The sequence below is a fragment of the Mytilus edulis genome, chromosome 8 (genome assembly GCF_963676685.1).
Source record: "Mytilus edulis chromosome 8, xbMytEdul2.2, whole genome shotgun sequence".
In the NCBI taxonomy this organism is placed as follows: domain Eukaryota; kingdom Metazoa; phylum Mollusca; class Bivalvia; order Mytilida; family Mytilidae; genus Mytilus; species Mytilus edulis.
The window spans coordinates 52,866,805-52,886,646 of record NC_092351.1 but is presented as its reverse complement, the minus strand read 5'-3'; the positions used below and the strand labels follow the sequence as shown (position 1 = coordinate 52,886,646).

The 19,842-nt window shown below is 34.3% G+C and overlaps 2 protein-coding genes across 2 annotated transcripts; one reads left to right on the top strand and one right to left on the bottom strand.

Annotated features, from left to right (window-relative positions):
- Positions 1-1,329: 1,329 nt before the first annotated feature.
- Positions 1,330-8,060, top strand: LOC139485853 (transforming growth factor-beta-induced protein ig-h3-like). Its single transcript, XM_071270493.1, has 6 exons — positions 1,330-1,523; positions 3,066-3,283; positions 3,481-3,670; positions 4,189-4,284; positions 6,704-6,817; positions 7,901-8,060. The coding sequence occupies exons 1-6, from the start codon at positions 1,361-1,363 to the stop codon at positions 8,029-8,031; spliced, it is 912 nt and encodes a 303-aa protein (XP_071126594.1). The 5' UTR covers positions 1,330-1,360; the 3' UTR covers positions 8,032-8,060.
- A 3,287-nt stretch (positions 8,061-11,347) lies between these two features.
- Positions 11,348-18,740, bottom strand: LOC139485852 (periostin-like). Its single transcript, XM_071270492.1, has 6 exons — positions 18,563-18,740; positions 16,403-16,614; positions 15,019-15,214; positions 13,277-13,375; positions 12,226-12,339; positions 11,348-11,475 (listed from the first exon to the last, which is right to left on the bottom strand). Exons 1-6 carry the CDS (start codon positions 18,717-18,719, stop codon positions 11,375-11,377), a joined length of 879 nt encoding a protein of 292 aa, XP_071126593.1. The 5' UTR covers positions 18,720-18,740; the 3' UTR covers positions 11,348-11,374.
- Between the last annotated feature and the right edge of the window lie 1,102 nt (positions 18,741-19,842).

Here is a 19,842-nt window from a genome sequence, read left to right as displayed (position 1 = left end):
AAAACGATACCACTTCGTAAGCTTTCACAGTGAAATTCTATTGTTCAATATCCGGTATTACCACAGGCCTTCGCGAGGGTCTATAAGGCGTTTACAGAATAGGGATAGTGATAAATGGGTCAAATCTACAGGCATATGCACCTATTCTACAGAAAAATGGATAAAAAATGAAAAATTATTGTCAAATTCATTGTCAGGATCTATTGTGTGAAATTTAATTCTTTGACGGTGCTTAAAATTGATGACAAAAACCTTTTGATTGCGCATGCACTTTATAGTTGTATTCATTGTATTTAAACTGTGAAACCCGTCCCTGCATGCATAGTTAGAAGTAAGCGATCGTTTAAATATATAATCTTGTTTTTAAAAAGTACTATATAGAGGTCTCCGTACGAACTTCAAGAATGAACAAAACGGATACCGTAGGTTCAGCTATTAAAAGACGCCAACATGACAAAATGTGAAACAATTAATACGAATAAACAAAAGGGTCTAATTTGTGATAAAAGTATATACAAAACACAAATTAAACACGCCGCAGCAAACAGTTAGCTACAGGCTCCTGGCATGAAATATGCACACATTGAAATGATGCAGTTTAAACATGTTTATGAGCATTCTACCCTTCGCATAAACTTAAACAATAGTTTCACTGCACAGTATATGAAACAAACTGTAAAAACTAAATGACTGACTCATCAGATCGAGAAGTACAAAAATGAATTGTGCGGTATTGACTTTGCTCATTGTTGAAGTCCGTACAGTGACCTACAGGTCTTAATATCTGTTTCATTTGGTCTCTTGTGGAGATTTGTCTCATTGGCAATCATACCACATCTTCTTGTTTATGCATATTTAATTCTAAAGACACAAGAAACAAAGTACCGATCGCAGTTATAGAAACCAACTTCGAGCCAATAACAACTAACAGATAGATAATGTTATCCAAGACTTACCCAAAACACTTTTTTATTTATTTATAGCGAACAGAATATCCTTCATTTAAGATTCAAAAGAATCAGTCCTTGATATTTTTATACTTTAATTTTAGTTAAATAATTGAAATGTGAAGGCATATATGGCCATGCCGGATATTCAACAATAGAACAGAAACATTTAGAAATTTCTATGTAAGACCCGAAATGTGAATAAAAGTTTAAGAAGTCATTCAAATTACATATGTAACGATAGTCCTTTATCTGAAGGTTAACATTTGACATTCGGCAAACAGTCTAAGATAAAGGCATTCCAGCATATGGGTTTTCCCACACATAGACACGAATCTAACGTAAGTACTTTATCACTAAAATCTACAAATTTGTGATAATTTTGGTTTTACTATCTTTACTGATCTTGAACCATGTTGAAAGTGATACTCCTCTCCGTTTTCGTCCCTCTTTGTTTGGCGGCTACGACCCCTGCCACCAATGATATTGTTTCTGTACTTGCGGCACGTAGCTCAGAATCAATCTTAGTAGATTTGGTGAAGACAGCTGGATTAGCAGATGTTTTGAGCCAAGGAGGTAATTTTGTAAAATAAGAATATTTTCGCTTAGGGTAGTATTTTCGTCATCTTGGGTTTTAAATTAACAGAACATGATCGGCCCAGATGTTCAATCAAATCCGAAAAATATGATGCAGAAATACAAAAAAACAATTTTAACAAACAAACTAATAAGGCAGCAACCATTTGATTTTCTGGGGGGGGGGCTATGGGTTTTTTTCTAGACAAATTTTTTTTTTCGCCTGCGGCGAAAAACAATCTATTTTTTTCGCGACAAGTCGAAAACAATTTTTTTCTTTCAATTTTAGCACTACATATAGTGGCAGCTGAGGGTGAAACAAACAATTTTTTTTTCTCAGAATCAAAAACAAATTATTTTTTTCTCCAAAAACTGGAAACAAACTTTTTTTTCCAAAAAAAAAACATAGCCCCCCCCCCCCCCCCCCCAGAAAATCAAATGGTTGCTGCCTAAGAGTTTAGCTTAAAACTTAGATTAAGAGTTATTCTATCGTATTTTATTTTACAATTACATTCTATTATGACATATTGATATGTTTCCTGTACAAATCATACAAAATGTGTATTTATTTTCACAACCAGCAAGACCTTGAAAAAAGGGGGTATACTATTTCCGATGATTTTGTTCTGCATGTGGTAAACAATAACAGATAATTTCCCCCTAAATTTTACCAATTGTAAGCTTTATTATTTCTTTTACTTGCTCTTACTTGACAGAGTACCAGGAGTACCATTAAAAAAGAGTTCACTATCAAAACCTTTAAGAATAAAAACAAACTGGGAATCTGGACAAAATATTGTTGGATGGACGAAAATATAGGGGAACTAAAAAATGTTTAAATGCTTCAAACAAAATACAACTTTGTATAGAATTATTAACTTGAATACATGGATATGGTATTTTAACTTGGAATTCCCAAAAATATGCCGCCGTTTCCATGGAAATTACACAATTGTCAAAACAAATGAAATTTGGTCCAATATTTTGAAACTTGATAGGAATAAGAACTGTTAAGTGTATATGTGCTTTCCTGATTTTCAAACTGGCTGCGGTTAACATACAAACAGCAGAACAGTGGTTGGGCCGTTTTAGCATCCTAACACAGGATTGCTTCTTTTATATATATCAATGGAGACAAGTACGTCTAAACGAGGGAAAACTCTACGACAGCTCCATTCATTGAATGACCAGTGAAGGTCATACATGGCTTCAAACTCAAATTATATTCACAAGTACTCTTAACATCAGCACAACAATGTTTAATCTTCAAATTTGAGGAAGCAAATGTGTGTTCTTTCTTCGCTGGGATTCCAACTCATGTTATTGGGATATCGAGACATTACCGCCTACACTGTGTCCAGCGCTCTAGACAACTTGGCAACCTAGGCTTAACTCAAAATTCAACTGGCGGTGGCCTCGGGTAACATATCTTCGTCAGTAGAATCTAAGATTTGTAACACAGTACATTGATATGTTAGGTATGCAGTCAGAATTGATTGTAGATTAGCTAAAATAATACATATCTTACTATCTCCCTTTTAGGTCCATTCACAGTTTTTGCACCATACAACTATGCATTCGAGAGACTTGGAAATGATACTCTTACGGCCCTTAAGAAGGACCCAAACACACTCGCTGAAACCCTCAAATACCACGTTGTCAATGGTATATACAAACTGAAAGATCTTCATGTTAATGAACTCCAGCTAGACAGTTTGGCAGGAACCAAAATCAGAATCAACTATTATTTCACAGCAAGAGTGAGTTTATTTTAGATTTGAAATTATCAGGTAAAAAAAGTGGGAATATGGGATAAAGTGGGGTAAAAAAGATAACAAATTGAAAAATAGAAATGAGATCAAAATTGCAAAAAGCAGGATTTGGAAAATCATTTCCGTCACACATTCTTTAACTCTCATAATCATGTAAAATAACATATATTATTTATTTAATTCAGAGACATGTAACAGCTGAAGGTTCTAGAATTATCCGATCAGACATAATGGCCAGTAATGGTGTCGTCCATATTGTCCATGACGTCATGATGCCAGCAGCCGGAAGTATTGTTGATGTTTTGACAGCTGATGGCAACTTCTCTACACTTGTAGCTGCAGCAAAGGCCGCTGGTCTTGTTGAGGCCCTTCAAGGTTAGTAACTTCGAAATATGTAGCTCGTGGGTGGGTTTCAATTAATTTACGTCCGTTTTATGAATAACTCAAGCTACTCAGAAGCATGTTAACCACTGTTAATTTTTGTTCTAGATTTCATTCTCTATAAATTTGAAATTAAATACGAAAATTTAAAAGATGCGTAGATATTTCCGTAACATAAAAAAGAACATCGAAAGGTATAAATCGTGGGATACTGTACTGGATATACTAGTATTCAGTCGAAATGTTCACAGAACAGCTTGTCTTCACGCAAGATATTACCAGAAGCCAAATACGTCGGTGTCAAGAAAAAGTAAATAAGTATAAAACATGTGAGAAATGTAATGTTTTACTTACAACCGTTTGTTGTATAACCTGTAAAGTTTGCTAAGTGCAATCGTTAAGGGGTAGATAATTCAATCTGACAAGGACATTTTTTTTTTATTTCAAAAAAAAAATAAGGCGTAGAATGTAACAAACACAAATTTATCTCTAAATCAATAATTATTTTACAGAAGGTCCTTTCACTTTGATGGCACCATCAAATGCTGCCTTTGCAGCTCTAGGAGACAAAGTTGACAAGCTTTTGGCTAACCCAGATCTCCTAAAGAGTAAGTTTTGTTATAGGTCTAGTGTATCTATGATAAAGTCACGGCTGGTAATCTACACACGCAGAACATTTGGTTCTGCAATGAAAACCGTGAGAGGATTTTCCGGTTGTGCTTGAGTGGAGTAATTGTCACCGCTTCAAAAGGTATGTACATTTCTAAATCTCAATTTTCTTATTCAACTGATCAAAATATTGAAAATCGGAGAATGCTATGCTGTGGTGAATACTTTAACGAAGAGATACATGTATCATTTACTGTTGTACGTAGAGTTGAACTCCTACAAAATCAGTTGTCCCACGAGAAATTGCCTAAAAAAGTGACATTTCAATTTTGAAATGGTTCTATTTACAGACCTACAAGTTCAAATTTAGTTTTTTTTTCGGGCAATGGGTATGAATGTTGTTTTTGGCGGCGTGTGTGCTGTCCTGTGTCGATAGACGTCTTAGTAATTCCAAAAACTACATTTTTTCATTAAGTCATGCGTGAGGGGATCGGTTCTGATTGAGGACATCGTGAATGCGTGAGGGGAGGTAAAATTCATATCTTTATATTCAAGCTATGAGTCGTTGAAACTTACCTAAATTTGGCTACATTGTTCATGAAAAAACACATTTGTGAGTGTGCTTTAAAACATTTATGAGATTGGATTTTGAAATAATTGTAGGAACCTAGGTGTAATAATATGTTTTACGAAGAATAAAGACAAAAAATGTTGTCAACGATTTTGTTTTCTTGCTACAAGTAAAAACTAGATCGATTATTTGCCCACATCTGCAAATATGGAGACAGATTTGCAATTCAATAGTTAGACTTTATTCATATAAGGAATATTTTGTGATTTATTGTATAAATCAAAATATTTAAACAATATCAAATTTTGTGTTTTTAGAATCATCTGTATATCTGCTTGTGTTGTTTCGAATATTTCGTGATATTGGGCGAACAGATTTCGTCTAATAGGTGTCGAAGTTTTCATCGGCGATATAATTTTCTTAGATATATGTGGTGATCTCTGTGACGTATATTTGACGACAGGACTACTATCAGGGGGTTTAGTTCGCTTCGAGGGCGGGGATAACTTGTATCTCCATGGTTTTTTGTAGAGAGTCAATTTCAGTCCTCTTTTCCTTTTTCCTCAAGTTTGAACAATGGCATTTTCTGAAATTGAACAAACAATTAATAGTTTGATTTCATTAAATCAGTGATCAGTTAACATCTATTAAAGTATAAGGATAAATCTGTGCTTTTTAATCAGCATTGATTTGATCACATTTATTGAGTCAACAAAAGTCACAAAGCCAAAGATTAAAAAAATTGTTTGTACTTCCCCTCACGCATTCACGATTTCCTCAATCAGAACCGATCCCCTCACGCATGACTTCATGGAAAAATGTTGTTTTTGGAATTATAAAGACGTCTATCAACACAGAACAGCGCACACGCCGCCAAAAGCAACATTCATACCCATTGCCCGAAAAAAATACTAAATTTGAACTTTTAGGTCTGTAAATAGAACCATTCAAAATTGAAATGTCACTTTTTTAGGCAATTTCTCGTGGGACAACTGATTTTGTAGGAGTTCAACTCTACGTACAACAGTAAATGATACATGTATCTCTTCGTTAAAGTATTCATCACAGCATAGCATTCTCCGATTTTCAATATTTTGATCAGTTGAATAAGAAAATTGAGATTTAGAAATGTACATACCTTTTGAAGCGGTGACAATTATTCCACTCAAGCACAACCGGAAAATTCTCTCACGGTTTTCATTGCAGAACCAAATGTTCTGCGTGTGTAGATTACCAGCCGTGAAAGTATGCTTTTAAATCGTCTTTTTGTTTTATTAGTTCGTTTTCTACACCCTGCATGTATAAGATACTAGTATAAAGCTGTCAGTCCCGAAAGAGAGGCGAAGGATACCGAAGGGACATTCAAACTCAAAAGTCGAAATAAAACTGACAACTTTAAATAGAAAAAGACAAACCGACAAACCACAGTACACAAAACAACATAGAAAACCAAAAACTGAGCAACACCCCACTAAAAACTGGATTAAAGTTACAACAATTGAAACATATCCGTTGTCATTGTGTAATGAATAGTTAATATACTATTCAAACATAAAAGGCATACTCAATCTAATTAAAATATTGATCTCTGATTACGTTATACTACATATGATGTAGTATAACGTAATCAGAGATCAATATTTTAATTAGATTGAAGGCATACTTTATGTATATATTAAAAAAATAATAAAAATAAATCAAAAGAAAAAATATATTTTAATACAAAAATTCAAAAACGAACTAACGAAGAAATGACCAGTCAGAAACAAAAACGCAACAACAAACTTTCAATGATTAAATATTTACAAATCGCATTTGATGTATGACTTTTTACTTTATCGTTTTAGAGGTCTTATTGTATCATGTTATACCTGGAACAATTTACAAAGACGGTTTACACTCAGGATCTCTACACACATTGGAAGAAGCAGATCGTGAGCGAATTTCAGCTTCATTCTTTGGTAAGTACTATAGATAGAAGCCTGGACAAGAACGGGCATAATTATGTATACTTTCATATTATTACAGTTTGTTTGTTGTACTTTTAGATAATTATGACAGTTGTAACATATTCGTTTGTTGTGTTTGAGGTTTTGATTTTGTCATTTGATGGGACTTCCCGTTTTGAATTTTCCACGGAGTTCAGTATTTTTGTGATTTTACTTTTGACAAATATCTTGGGTTGTGCACATCTTCCGCCGGTTTCTCAAACAAATCCGTATTTACTTGCATATTCATAGAGTCCTGTCAAGTAATTTAACATTTATCTCGATTTGTCCCATGTTTGTGCTAGTTCTTTTATAGTAGCATTGACTTTGTCGATCAATTTATGGCAAAGATGTAGTTTGGATATGATGTTTGTTAAAAACAAATGTATACGAACTATGGAACATAGAGACCTCAGCTGCTATTATGACCCCTCTTGCATATTCCATTTAGGGGTTCTATATACATGTATAGGAGAAATTTAATGCCTTTAAGAAGAGGTTCAAGACTATCTGCACATTGTTAATTATATCTCACCAAAATAACATCCATGAGGAATGATTTTGGAATCTTTCTTAGCGGGACTTTTTCTCTTCCATTTGTATGATGATGATTTGACCTTACTGGCTACAGCCTTCATCTCGAACCTTCGTAAAGTTGATATGTCAAATATTTTAAAGAACTGTTAGCTTAGACTCGCAAATACTTAGTTTAAACATATTTATTTATAGTGGATTGGGAAACAAGTTTTGTAACTTATATTAATCCCTTTCCACTTTGCGGGTGCGAGTGCTGCCTTGTAGCGGCATTAGCCTGCTCTTTTTCGAAATCTACAAGCCTTAGAGTGTCTATAACGTGCAAGAGATATGGCTCGCTCTTAACACGGGTCAGCCATTTATCGTCCCCTTCCGACGGACTATTATCGTTTCCCCAAGACCATACTCGCAAATGGTGTCAAGGGAGAGCCGAAAATTCAGTCCCTGAAATTTTCATACTTATACAACACGGTTGCAGATATCTCAAAAGTCTATGATAAGCAATTGTTTACTTTTTTTTAGGAACAACTGTCCATGTTGATGGAACAACAAGCGTCATCAAACCAGATATCAGCGCAACAAATGGAGTCGTCCACATGATTAACCACGTGCTCATCCCAAGCTCATTGAGAACACAAATCATGAATTTGTAAATACATAATAAATAAAATGTGGATTTGTCTATTTTTTCAAATTTCCTTTTCTACATTTATATATCTGACGAGAGGCAAAGGATACCAAATGGAATATTAAAATGATAGGCCGAAAACAAACTGACAATATCATGGAAATAAACGAAAATGACAAAAAAAAAATACCAACAACATTACACTAAACGCAACACGGCTATAACTACAGACTGATAAACAGCATTTAATGCCGCTGATAACTTTGGAAGATCTCTGTAATTCTTGAATTTATTTCACAATTCATAAAATGTAATGCAACACAGCTTCACTCCAAAGAGCACTAGTACTTTGAGGTTGTAGCAATACGTGAATAGAAAAACAAACGATATTGGGTTTCCATTTTTGACACAGAATCAGTACAGGCACAGCAAAACACATACAAAAGGCAAAGGATCAGCGATTTAAATGCTGATAATATTAAAGTCATAGTGATGCCTTCAATACGGAGCAAAAACAAATCTCACTTCATTGCAAGTTTAAAACGGCCCCTAGCACTTTCTTGAGTTGTATTCTTTGATAAAATAAATTAGATAGACTTTGTAAAATGTAACACCAGCTAATCGGGCACGGGTAAGAAGACACTGGAAAGTAGCACCTATGTAAAACAAAATAATTCTCACGCATCGGATTAAATATAAAGTATGTATACAATAATACATATATAGAATTTGTTTTAGTAATAAAGGTATTAGATGAAAGATGACGGGCTGGTGACCTTTGTCAATTTTTTTGCACGGTTTTGTCGTATTGCAGAACATGGATTTTCATTGACTTATCCCATCAAAATCTGTTAACGATCCATTCTACTTTCTGTTTTAAAAAACAATTTGAGATTCTCTGTTTTTTTTTGCATTGATATGTACACCTTCAAACATTTGAAAGCTGTTATTTTATAATAGGCTGATATCATGATTACCAGATTGGGGTGTTGTCATATCCTTGTAAGAAAAAACTTAGACACGTCATCTGTAGTTCAATCTGATTGCTTTTTGAGCAACCATTAAACTTATAGTATTGCGTATTATGTGAATAATTCATAGTCACTATGCTGTTTTAAGTTGGTTTTAAACCATGTTACCTCGTAAACAAAAACATACAGTCACTGTGTTAGACTTGTCATTTGAATTTCTTTTGTCATGTAGATCTTCGAGTATTGATATATCTAGTTCTCTGGTTTTAAAATGTGTTTGATTTGACAGTTTCATGTGACGATAAATCTAGAAAAGAACCAAGAATGCACACAATTTTGAAGCGGTATTATCATTAACTCGCCATGATGAGAGATGGACACTTGTGATATAACAATTTAGAAGCTCTTTTTTTTATATAAGTTGCAGAATGCAGGTCTCCGAGACGTCTAGACGAATGTATTCTAGTTTGTTCAATACGTTTTCGCAATCAAATACATTCATTTAGATTCAAGAGTTTGAATGCATCACAATAACAGAAAGTAAATGATAAAAATACCGAACTCCGAGGAAAATTCAAAACGAAAAGTCCGAAATCAAATAACAAAATCAAAAGCTCGAACACATCAAACGATTGGATAACAATTGGTATATTCCTGACAAGGTATATATATATTTCTTATATAGAAAATGGTGGATTAAATCTGGTTTTATAGCTAGCTAAACCTCTTATTAAATGAGATGCACACGTGGAGCAGTATAAGAATACATTAACCCCTAAAGTGCACCTAACCTTGCTCTTTGATTTGTGGTATTTGTTTTTCCGAAAATTTCAGTTCTCACTAATTTTGGAGTTTTGCTGACACGGGTATATGTTTTATTCCGACACATTCGTGACCGGTTCTATTTCTTAGTATTCAACTTAAGAATTTCAAATTTGCTTATGCATTTCATGTCTTGTTTTTTTTTAACAGTTGTTAAAGTCTGAAGAGTTTTAAAAAGATGGAAGAACAACAGGTTTTACATTTTTCAGCGTCATTTCAAACGACCTATCATAATCATATAAAAAATGTGTGTGTGTGTGGGGGGGGGGGGGGGGGGGGGCAAACTGACTGACTTAGACAGGGCCCGCTTCGGTCATACTTCAGTGGTTCGTTATATAATCAACCAAATTTTTCCCAGAAAAGAAAGGGCCAGGATCCCTGGGTCCCCTCTAAATCCGGTTCTGATATTTACCAGAAGGAGAAGGTCTGGAGTGAAGTTGTTTCGTGACATTTAAATCTACTAGTATTTTACATCATGATACTATTGTGAATGATGGTAAGTACATTTTCCTCCTTTGCGACAAAAATAGCTGAACTTTCTTTGCGACACGTGCCATCTACGTATCACAAAAGAGTAAGTTATGCGATACAACTCACAATAAAGCCGACGAGAAATGGCATTACTCAATAGACAATGGATATATGTTGTATAACGTAGTTAACATAGTGGCCGAGGACTATGGTAGGTGCATAATGCGCACGGAATGCCATGAGTTATAAAAGCAAGGGTTCGCATCCATTGAACGCTGTAGGTAAAACATCGTTGGGCCAACCGAATTATATAATTATCTAAATCATCAAGAAAATGATACATAGGATATGTTAAAGACGTTTAACATGTATTTAATGCACCACTGTGTATAACTGTTTCGTATTGGTGAGGCCCCTCATGGGGGGGGGGGGGGGGGGGGTCCTAGTAATCACATAATCACAATTTTTTTGCCAATATAATCACATAATCATTAAATATTTGCTTATCTTTAGTAATCAAATAATCATAAACTAAAAATACAGTCCTAGGTAATCAAATAATCATGAAATATTTGGCTTAATAATCAAATAATCATTAAAAAAACGGCCAAGTAATCACATAATCAAAAACCCCATGAGGGCCCTCATTGGTTGTATGGAAAAGTTTTTCATTTTTTATAAAATTATCATCAGAGACTATATCATCTCAAAATGAAATGCATTTACCAGTAGATGGGACTTTTGTGGGAGAGCGCTCGAGTGCTAGATATTTGGGACATTTACAGGAAAACGTGAAGTAGTTTTAAACATATATGACATCTACAGCGAGGTTTCTTCAGGTCTTCAATCATTAAATCATTCAGGTATTGACCAAAGTCGAATAACGGCGGTTTGCCATATTTTGTACTGTTTTTTGTAAAACTGACCTAATATTAGACTTTTCGTGTTTTTCCGGTTTTTTTCTGTCCATGTATTGATTTTGTGTCATGTTTGGATACCCCATATCCTTTGTTTTTCTATTGTATAATTATAATACAACAATTGGTATAAAACTATTAAAATCAAACAAATAAAATGTTAAAAATATTATAACATATTTTAATATCAAAATGTGGCGGGAACAAGTACGCCATCAATAACATGTATAACACCATTGAGAACTGGAATGTCTGGCTGTGTAACGTGAGCGTGGTCAATACTGACGGCTGAAAAATATAAAAGCATTTTTCTATAAATAGATCCAGCGGGTTTTTTTAATCACGAAAAGATATTAAAAATTTTAAAACTAAATACCAAACTATTAAAGATAAAATAAAGTTGTCATTTCGGACGAATTCGAAAGTCTTGCGAGCAATTTCAGTGGTGGATCCAGAAGGGGGAATCCGGGGGTTGAAACCCACCTTTCTTGGGACAATCAATGCATTTGATTGGGGACATGTAGTTGAACCCCATCCTCTTTTTGAAATGGCTGGATCCGCCCCTGAATATATTATACGTGTTTTGTTACCATGATTCTATTGCACAAGGTTCCATGGACCTTTTTTTTATGGTTTTATCATATGCATTTCATGAAACATAGATACATGTATAAGGTCCAGAGGGGTTTACATACTAGAGAAAACATATAGAAAAAAAGAATAGAGAATAATGGGATGCTAAAATATAAAGATTAGAGAATAATGACCTATAAATTTATACAAAAAGAAAAAGAAAGAAAATATGAAAAAAAGAAGATACCCATCTGACTCGCATGAAATCAAAATCTTCTGTTATTCTCCTCATGGACGGATCCAGTCATTTTTAAAAGGGCTCACAACCTAGGAGAAATGTTTAAACCATATGTCCCATTCAAATACATTGCTCGTTCAAAGAAAGGGGACTCCAACCTCATACCACCAACACACTCTTTGGACCCACCACTGCTGATGCCACTAGTTCGTATGCCTAATACTCACCTGTGCCTGCTTTGGTAACTGTAAAAGCACTTCCGGCCAGAGTTGATACTTTTTGTCCATCCTTAAGATCTGCAGCGTATGTAGACCCACTGACCACATGATATTTCAAAATATCTATATAAAAAGATAAGATATATGATACATACATTTTGTATTATGATACTATTGATTTGACAAATAGATTCTGGCGAGACTATATTGTTTTTGTACTCGCTGGTTTTCCCGCTTTGTTTTGGTTATGTTTTAATGATACATTAATGAACCACGACGTTGAAAGCGGCAGTATTGCATTATGTGCGTCGAATGTATGCAAAATGAATAGCAAGAAATCTGTTTACTAATTATATTCGCAAATTATGTAACGCTTTAGATATTGGGGTGATACAAGAACCCTACAAAACAGACCAGAATTCATCTTTCATTTGACATGTATTTATCTAAATGTTTCAAAATATATCAAAGTTATATGAGGGTTTAGATGGGGTTAAATGATTAAAGAATAATGCCCTCAAAAAATGAAGATTAGAAAATAACGGGCAAAAAAAAGGAGATTAGAGAAAAAAAGGGGTTAATTTTTTGAAGATTAGAGAAAAAAAGGGGTTAATTTTTTAAAGATTAGAGAAAAAAGGGGTGAAAATTAAATTTTTGCAGAATAACAGACCCCCCCCCCCCCATCCAGACCCTCTTATATACAAGTACATGCACACGTGCACAAGCATCTAGGCGATTTCTATCTGACGCAGATCTGAATTTGTAACAGTAAGCTTCTTATTTTAAGTGTTCATGATAGGTTTTCGGTATAACTGTACAATGTACATGCACAGCACACGGCGGAATTTGAAAGAAAGAAAAAAATACTTTTGACATAAACAAAAATAGATATATGGAGCATGCCGCAAATAATTCTAGGAATTCTCTAGATTTTCGCAATTCACACGTGCCAATGAGTCCGGTACTGTTTCAAGTTGCAAGTATATAACTTTTACAAAATTATCTATCATAATGATGGATTTCTCATCAAAAAGATTGGAAGATGTCTGCAATATCTTACTTTTAAAAAGATTCATATCTGAGGCTAGACTTTGTAGTGAGGTTGACAAAGTTGCGAATGCTGCATCTGTTGGTGCAAATAACGTGAAAGGTCCTGGGCCTACAAAAGAAAAATCATAAGAATAAGGTGCACGTTGAGAAACTGTCAGTGTGACACTAGAGGTCAATGATAAAGGGTCATTCAAGGTCAATGACATAGGGGCATCCAAGTTCAATGATAGACATGCATCGAAACCAAATGTTGAGCTCTTAAATAATCCGATTACAATATACACAAATAGAGAAGACCGCTAGGGTAAACCAGTTGTTTGGAACCAAACTAAAAAAAATGTAGAAATGTCCGTTCCCAGTGCTAGGAACCATTTTTAAGGCAGTTACCATTTAACTTATTTTTACGTTATTTTTCGACGCTATCAATCATATTATTGTTTTCAAAATTTAACACTGAAAAGTATGAGGGAATATTTTTGTCACCTGCTTGACCACAGTGTTTTTTTCATTAACTTAGGAACAGAATATTTTTTAAGAGAAAAACGTAAAGCTCCCCTCCCCCCCCCCCCTTTCCGCCTTTTGAAGTTAAATGGTCGTGTCCTCAGGAAAACACATGGTTTTTCGATAAGATTTGTTTTTTCATGAGAATTCTTTTAACATGATTTTTTTACTTAACATCATTCATTCAAATTCTTGTAACTTTCGTAGTATGGTTTCCGTTACTGAAAATGCGATATACTTGTGGGAGTCAGGCGTCGTGTGATCCAAGCATGAAATTTCTACTTAGGGTCTTTTCGTTATCAAATGTTTACTAGTATAATTTCGTGGTGCTTTATTCTAGGACAAACAAAAGCGGTGTGATATATATAAAAATACAACTCGTCTAAACATCTACCCAACAATGTTAGATCTGCAAATTTGCTTTCGCAAATTATTTGATCTTCCCTAGCCGGGATTCAAACCCATTGTATATATATGTGAAGGCATTCATATTGAATTTAGGCAAACTAATAAACACCAGTTCGCATGCAATGAAAAACGTTTAATTTTGTTTGACATGGCGCACATGTTGAATGCTCTTTTGTATTGACACAAACTAACCTTCTAGTGCTGACAGTAAACCACTTTTGTATTGACACAAACTAACCTTCTAGTACTGACAGTAAACCACCAAGTGTATTGACACAAACTAACCTTCTAGTGCTGACAGTAAACCACCAAGTGTATTGACACAAACTAACCTTCTAGTGCTGACAGTAAACCACTTTTGTATTGACACAAACTAACCTTCTAGTGCTGACAGTAAACCACCAAGTGTATTGACACAAACTAACCTTCTAGTCCTGACAGTAAACCACTTTTGTATTGACACAAACTAACCTTCTAGTGCTGACAGTAAACCATTTTTGTATTGACACAAACTAACCTTCTAGTGCTGACAGTAAACCACCAAGTGTATTGACACAAACTAACCGTCTAGTCCTGACAGTAAACCACTTTTGTATTGACACAAACTAACCTTCTAGTGCTGACAGTAAACCACTTTTGTATTGACACAAACTAACCTTCTAGTGCTGACAGTAAACCACTTTTGTATTGACACAAACTAACCTTCTAGTGCTGACAGTAAACCACCAAGTGTATTGACACAAACTAACATTCTAGTGCTGACAGTAAACCACCAAGTGTATTGACACAAACTAACCTTCTAGTGCTGACAGTAAACCACCAAGTGTATTGACACAAACTAACCTTCTAGTGCTGACAGTAAACCACCAAGTGTCAATGCTGCCGTGAGATCACTGAATTTGTCTGAATTTTTCAAAAGATACTCAACCATATTGACGCTTGCAGCGGGAACATTGAAGACGAAATCAATTCCTTGTACAACACCATTGGTTACTATGACGTCAGGAAGGATAACTTTGACACCATTCACCATTACTGCCTACAATATAAATCACAAAAGCATACAAAACGTGAAAGCCGATCATAATCGATTCAATATGATTTTGAGTCGATGTAATAAAACGATCGCGATTGATTATTTCGTATCAATTCAGACCGACTCTACTGACACCATATATGGTTGGTCTCGCTAACTCTGCACTAATAGTTAATTGATTCATTTGTTCGGGGTCCAAATAAAATTGTAAAACGTCCTTATATGAGACGACCTGTTTAATATTCAGAACAAAGGCAAAGGAACTTAAGGGTTGATCGCATGCAATAGTTCTTACAATTTCATGATCGACCGGAATCAAATGCACATAAAATCAATTTATTATAAAAACCAATTTAATCAATGTGAAATGCAGGCAAATCACGTTAGATATACGTTTATTTAATTCCTGTGTTTACCTTTTTATAGAAATGTGCGGTTTGCAATATTGAAAATGTTTGAATCTAAGGGAGCTACCATTTGATTTTTATGGGGGGGGGGGGGGGGGGAGGGGGGGGGGGGGGGGCTATGATGAAAAATTTTGTCCTGCATTTTTTTTTAGCAGTAATCTTGTCCTGCCTTTTTATTTTTTACTCTAATCGGTCCTGTCTTCTTTTTTTTAGTTTGTCCTGTCTTTTTTTTTTTTAGTTTATCCTGACTTTTTTTTACCTAAATTGTCGTCCTGACTTTTTTTTTTGCAAGTGTCACATCCTGCCTTTTTTTTTACTCAAAACTCCTGTCCTGCATATTTTTTTCAAATTTCATCCTTCATTGGGGTACATGTCAATTAGACAATAACAATGAATGTTTTAACCCCAAAATATTTAGTTATTTAAACATGTCGGGAATATCAAAGTTTTTTCCAAAAGACATACACAAGCTCCTAAAAGAACAATAATCTATTGATATGATAATAAGAAACAAGTACTAAGGAACAATCTAGTTCATAAGCACTAGACTGTTTCCTTGGAGTTATTTCCCTTAATCTATTTCTACCTCCTAATGTTAATTGATGTATCACAATCGGATTTCAGTATTTTTTAATAATATATCTGAACAATAAAAATGTAAGTAATAATAACATGTACGAAATAGGCAAACTGGAATAAAATTGGCTCAAGACTTAATGGAACTTATTGATATTTTTCGCCAATTTAAATTACAGGTTATATCTACTTTCATATAGTTACTTACGCCAGCGCCATCTTTGGTCAAAGTTAAGTTGGTACCACCAAGGGATACTTCATTGTCTCCGCTTTTGATGAATGGTGAAATGAGTGCTCCATTTGTCACGTGTTTGAGCAACAAACTTCTGATGGCAGTTTGATCATTTAAAAGTTGTTGTAAAATGGGTGCTGGTATTTTCTGGAATGCAGCATCAGTTGGTATAAATGCCGTAAATGGACCTGTACATTACAAAAATTCATCAGTACATTTTGGATTATTTAATTCAAATTATCATGATAATTATATCTATTGTAAATTAAAACAGATATAGAATCAAATTAGAAAATTCAAAAGTGTTATTAAACGAAAATCTTTCCGAGTTTGCTCCCTTGGGGTTGCTATGGTTTGCATTGCATGCTCTATTCGTAGTTTTCGTACTGTTTGTTTTGAAATGCTCTATGGTCCGGTTGTTGTCTCTTTGACACATTCCCCATTTCCATTCTCAATTGTATTTGTCTTTTAGTCTTTTTTTCTTTTGGCCATGTTATTTTCTGTGTTCATCAACTTATATATGGTTTGCTCCTTTCAAGTATCTTCTCTCCCTATATCCAAGATGGTGTGAATAATGTTTACAGCATAAAAAAAAGAATGGTCCAAGACTACGGGTTAATAGACAAAAGACTTGCAACGTACAATATTATAAAGGAGATGTCACAGTGGTTTCAATACAACGAATACAAGTTATAACCATATATATAAATACAAGGATATGTATATCATCGTTGTTATTTGACAAAATATCCTCTAACTTAGTTATATTTTAAATCACAATGTATTCCAACAAAATTCCTTCTAAAACAGCGTTATCTCTTAATGCACAACAGTCAATAAGATACCCACCAATAAAGTATATATCAGTCAAACTTTAATATACATATAAAGATATGTGGAAGGATTGAAACAACTATCCACAATGACCAGTGGACAAGAATGTAAACAATAACAAGTCACAATATGGCCTTCAGCAATGAGCAATTAATCTATGCCGTAATGTTTGCCGTAAAAGGTCCCAAACTATTTGATTTGAGCTAAAATCAATAAAGTGAAAAAGTCATGGCACTCAATAACCAAAAACAACTACTGAATTACAGGTTGCTCGCTACCAGGCAGAAGATAGCGAACAATTATAGCTAGCGAACAATAAGGCGATATATCGAGAAACCAAAAAAATTAATAAGACAGCAACGGCCGTTAAATCAACCTCCTCGCTTGGGATAAGCACAAACAGAATGGGGACAGTTAAACATGTTAACAAGCGTTATAACACCGACTGTACTAAGAATAAAATTCCATCGTACTAATACTCGCCCGCACTATCCTACTAATTTATATTTATTGAACCGTGATTTCCGGGTCACAATCGTAATTTGGCATATACAATGTATATATATTTATATATATATATTTGAAATAAAATTTACCTCACAATAAACACGTGCAGTAAGCTAGTAGCTTCGAGTCGGACCCAATGGCGAAATTAAATGCGATGTGAATGTGATCATAACTTCAAGATTATCTGATGATTACGGATGGACGGACGGACGGACCAATGTTCCTTTGATATAATAGTCAGGGCAAAAGATCTAGAAATGGTCAAGATTAACATGTACATGTAGGAAAAGAATAATAAAACTTTTAGAATTAAATGAAATATAATCATACCATACCTCCTGACTAAAGTTCACTCGTCAAGTTTGCAATTCTAATACTATAACAAGATAAGACGGACGGACGGACCAATGTTGCTACGCTATAATAGTAAGGGCAAACGAAATGATCAAAGTTAACGTGTACGTATGTGTAAATGAATGATAAACAAGAATGTGTCCCAAGTACACGAATGCCCCATCCACACTATCATATTCTAGATTAAGTGGCCCGTGAAAATGGAATAAAATCTCTAATTTAGTATTAAAATTAAAAAGATCATATCATAGGGAACATGTTTACTGAGTTTCAAGTTCATTGGACTTCAACTTCATTAAAAACTACCTCGACCAAAAACTTGAACCTGAAGCGGAACAGACGGACGAACGGACGAACGAACGGACGAACAAACGGACACATAGACTAGAAAACATAATGCCCATAAATGGGGCATAAAAACTTATATAAAAATAATCATACCTCCTGTTTGAAGTTCACTCGTCAAGTTTGCAATTTTAATAGCTTGGACGGCATATGTAAAATTGGCTGGTTTGCTCTGTAAATATTCTAAAATAGTTGCTCCAAAAGAACAAGACAAACAAGACAGAAACACGGCACACATATACAAAGACCTCATGGTGAATAAATGTGAGAGTACTGACTAAAAATCGGTGATATAAGACGACATTGAATAGATAAGGTCTATTTTACTGACTGTCCGTGACTTTTGACAGATATCAAGTCACGTATTGTTATGAAACTTTAGATTATTAATATTTAACAAATAATAATTTCCAAATTTATGAATTTATGAATTTGTAATTATTGTTTAGAACTCAATATTGTGCTCCTCAGTTTGTTTTTGTTAATGTTGCACAATAACAGAATAAGCAAGCTGATGTTAAAATATTGTTGGGTAGATTGTTTTGTGCTGGAAACAAGTTTGGTTGCATGTAATGTATACAGTCTTCTGCAAAATACTAGAAGTCCAGTACACATAAACGGAAAATATAGGGTCAAAAAGGGCAAAATGGGAACCGAAATAATCGTTCTCAATCGAATCAGTTCTATTTACCAATATCATTCAAACAATATTTTTATAAACTTTTATTTTCAAAATTTTGACTCTTCGTTTTAGGATTTTGAGAAATGAAAGAAGGAAAAAACTTCATCGCAGGTAAAGTTGACTTAAGACTAATACATGTATATATATTGGTAGCAGAAGTATAAGCCACTCAGCCCAGCAACAGCAATCCAGCAAAAACTGGTATTCTTTTTACTTTGTCTCTCCCCATAGTCTTTGTTTAAACATATTTATATATAGTGGATTGGGAAAAAGTTATTACAACTTATATAAATCCCTTTCCACTTTGCAAGTGTTGCCTCGTAATGCATTAACCTGTTCTATTTCGAAATCTACAAGGGTGTCTTGTATTGTTCTCTCTTAACACAGGTCAGCCATTTATCGTCCCATTCCGACGGACTAGCATCGTTTCTCAAGACCATACTCGAAAGTGGTGTCAATGAAGTCTTAGAGTCGATAATTAAGTCCCTCAAAATTTCTCCCTGGAACGGACATCGCACAAGGAACCTTAAAGTTTATGTGAAACTAGTATTTCTCCGTATTAAATTCACATTTTACTTGAATATTTTATATTTCCAAAGACTGACTGATAAAATATTCAGTTTATAAAAATTCTTATGAGATATTTTCAACTATTTCTTATATCATATTTGACACACATTTAAGTACTCCTCAC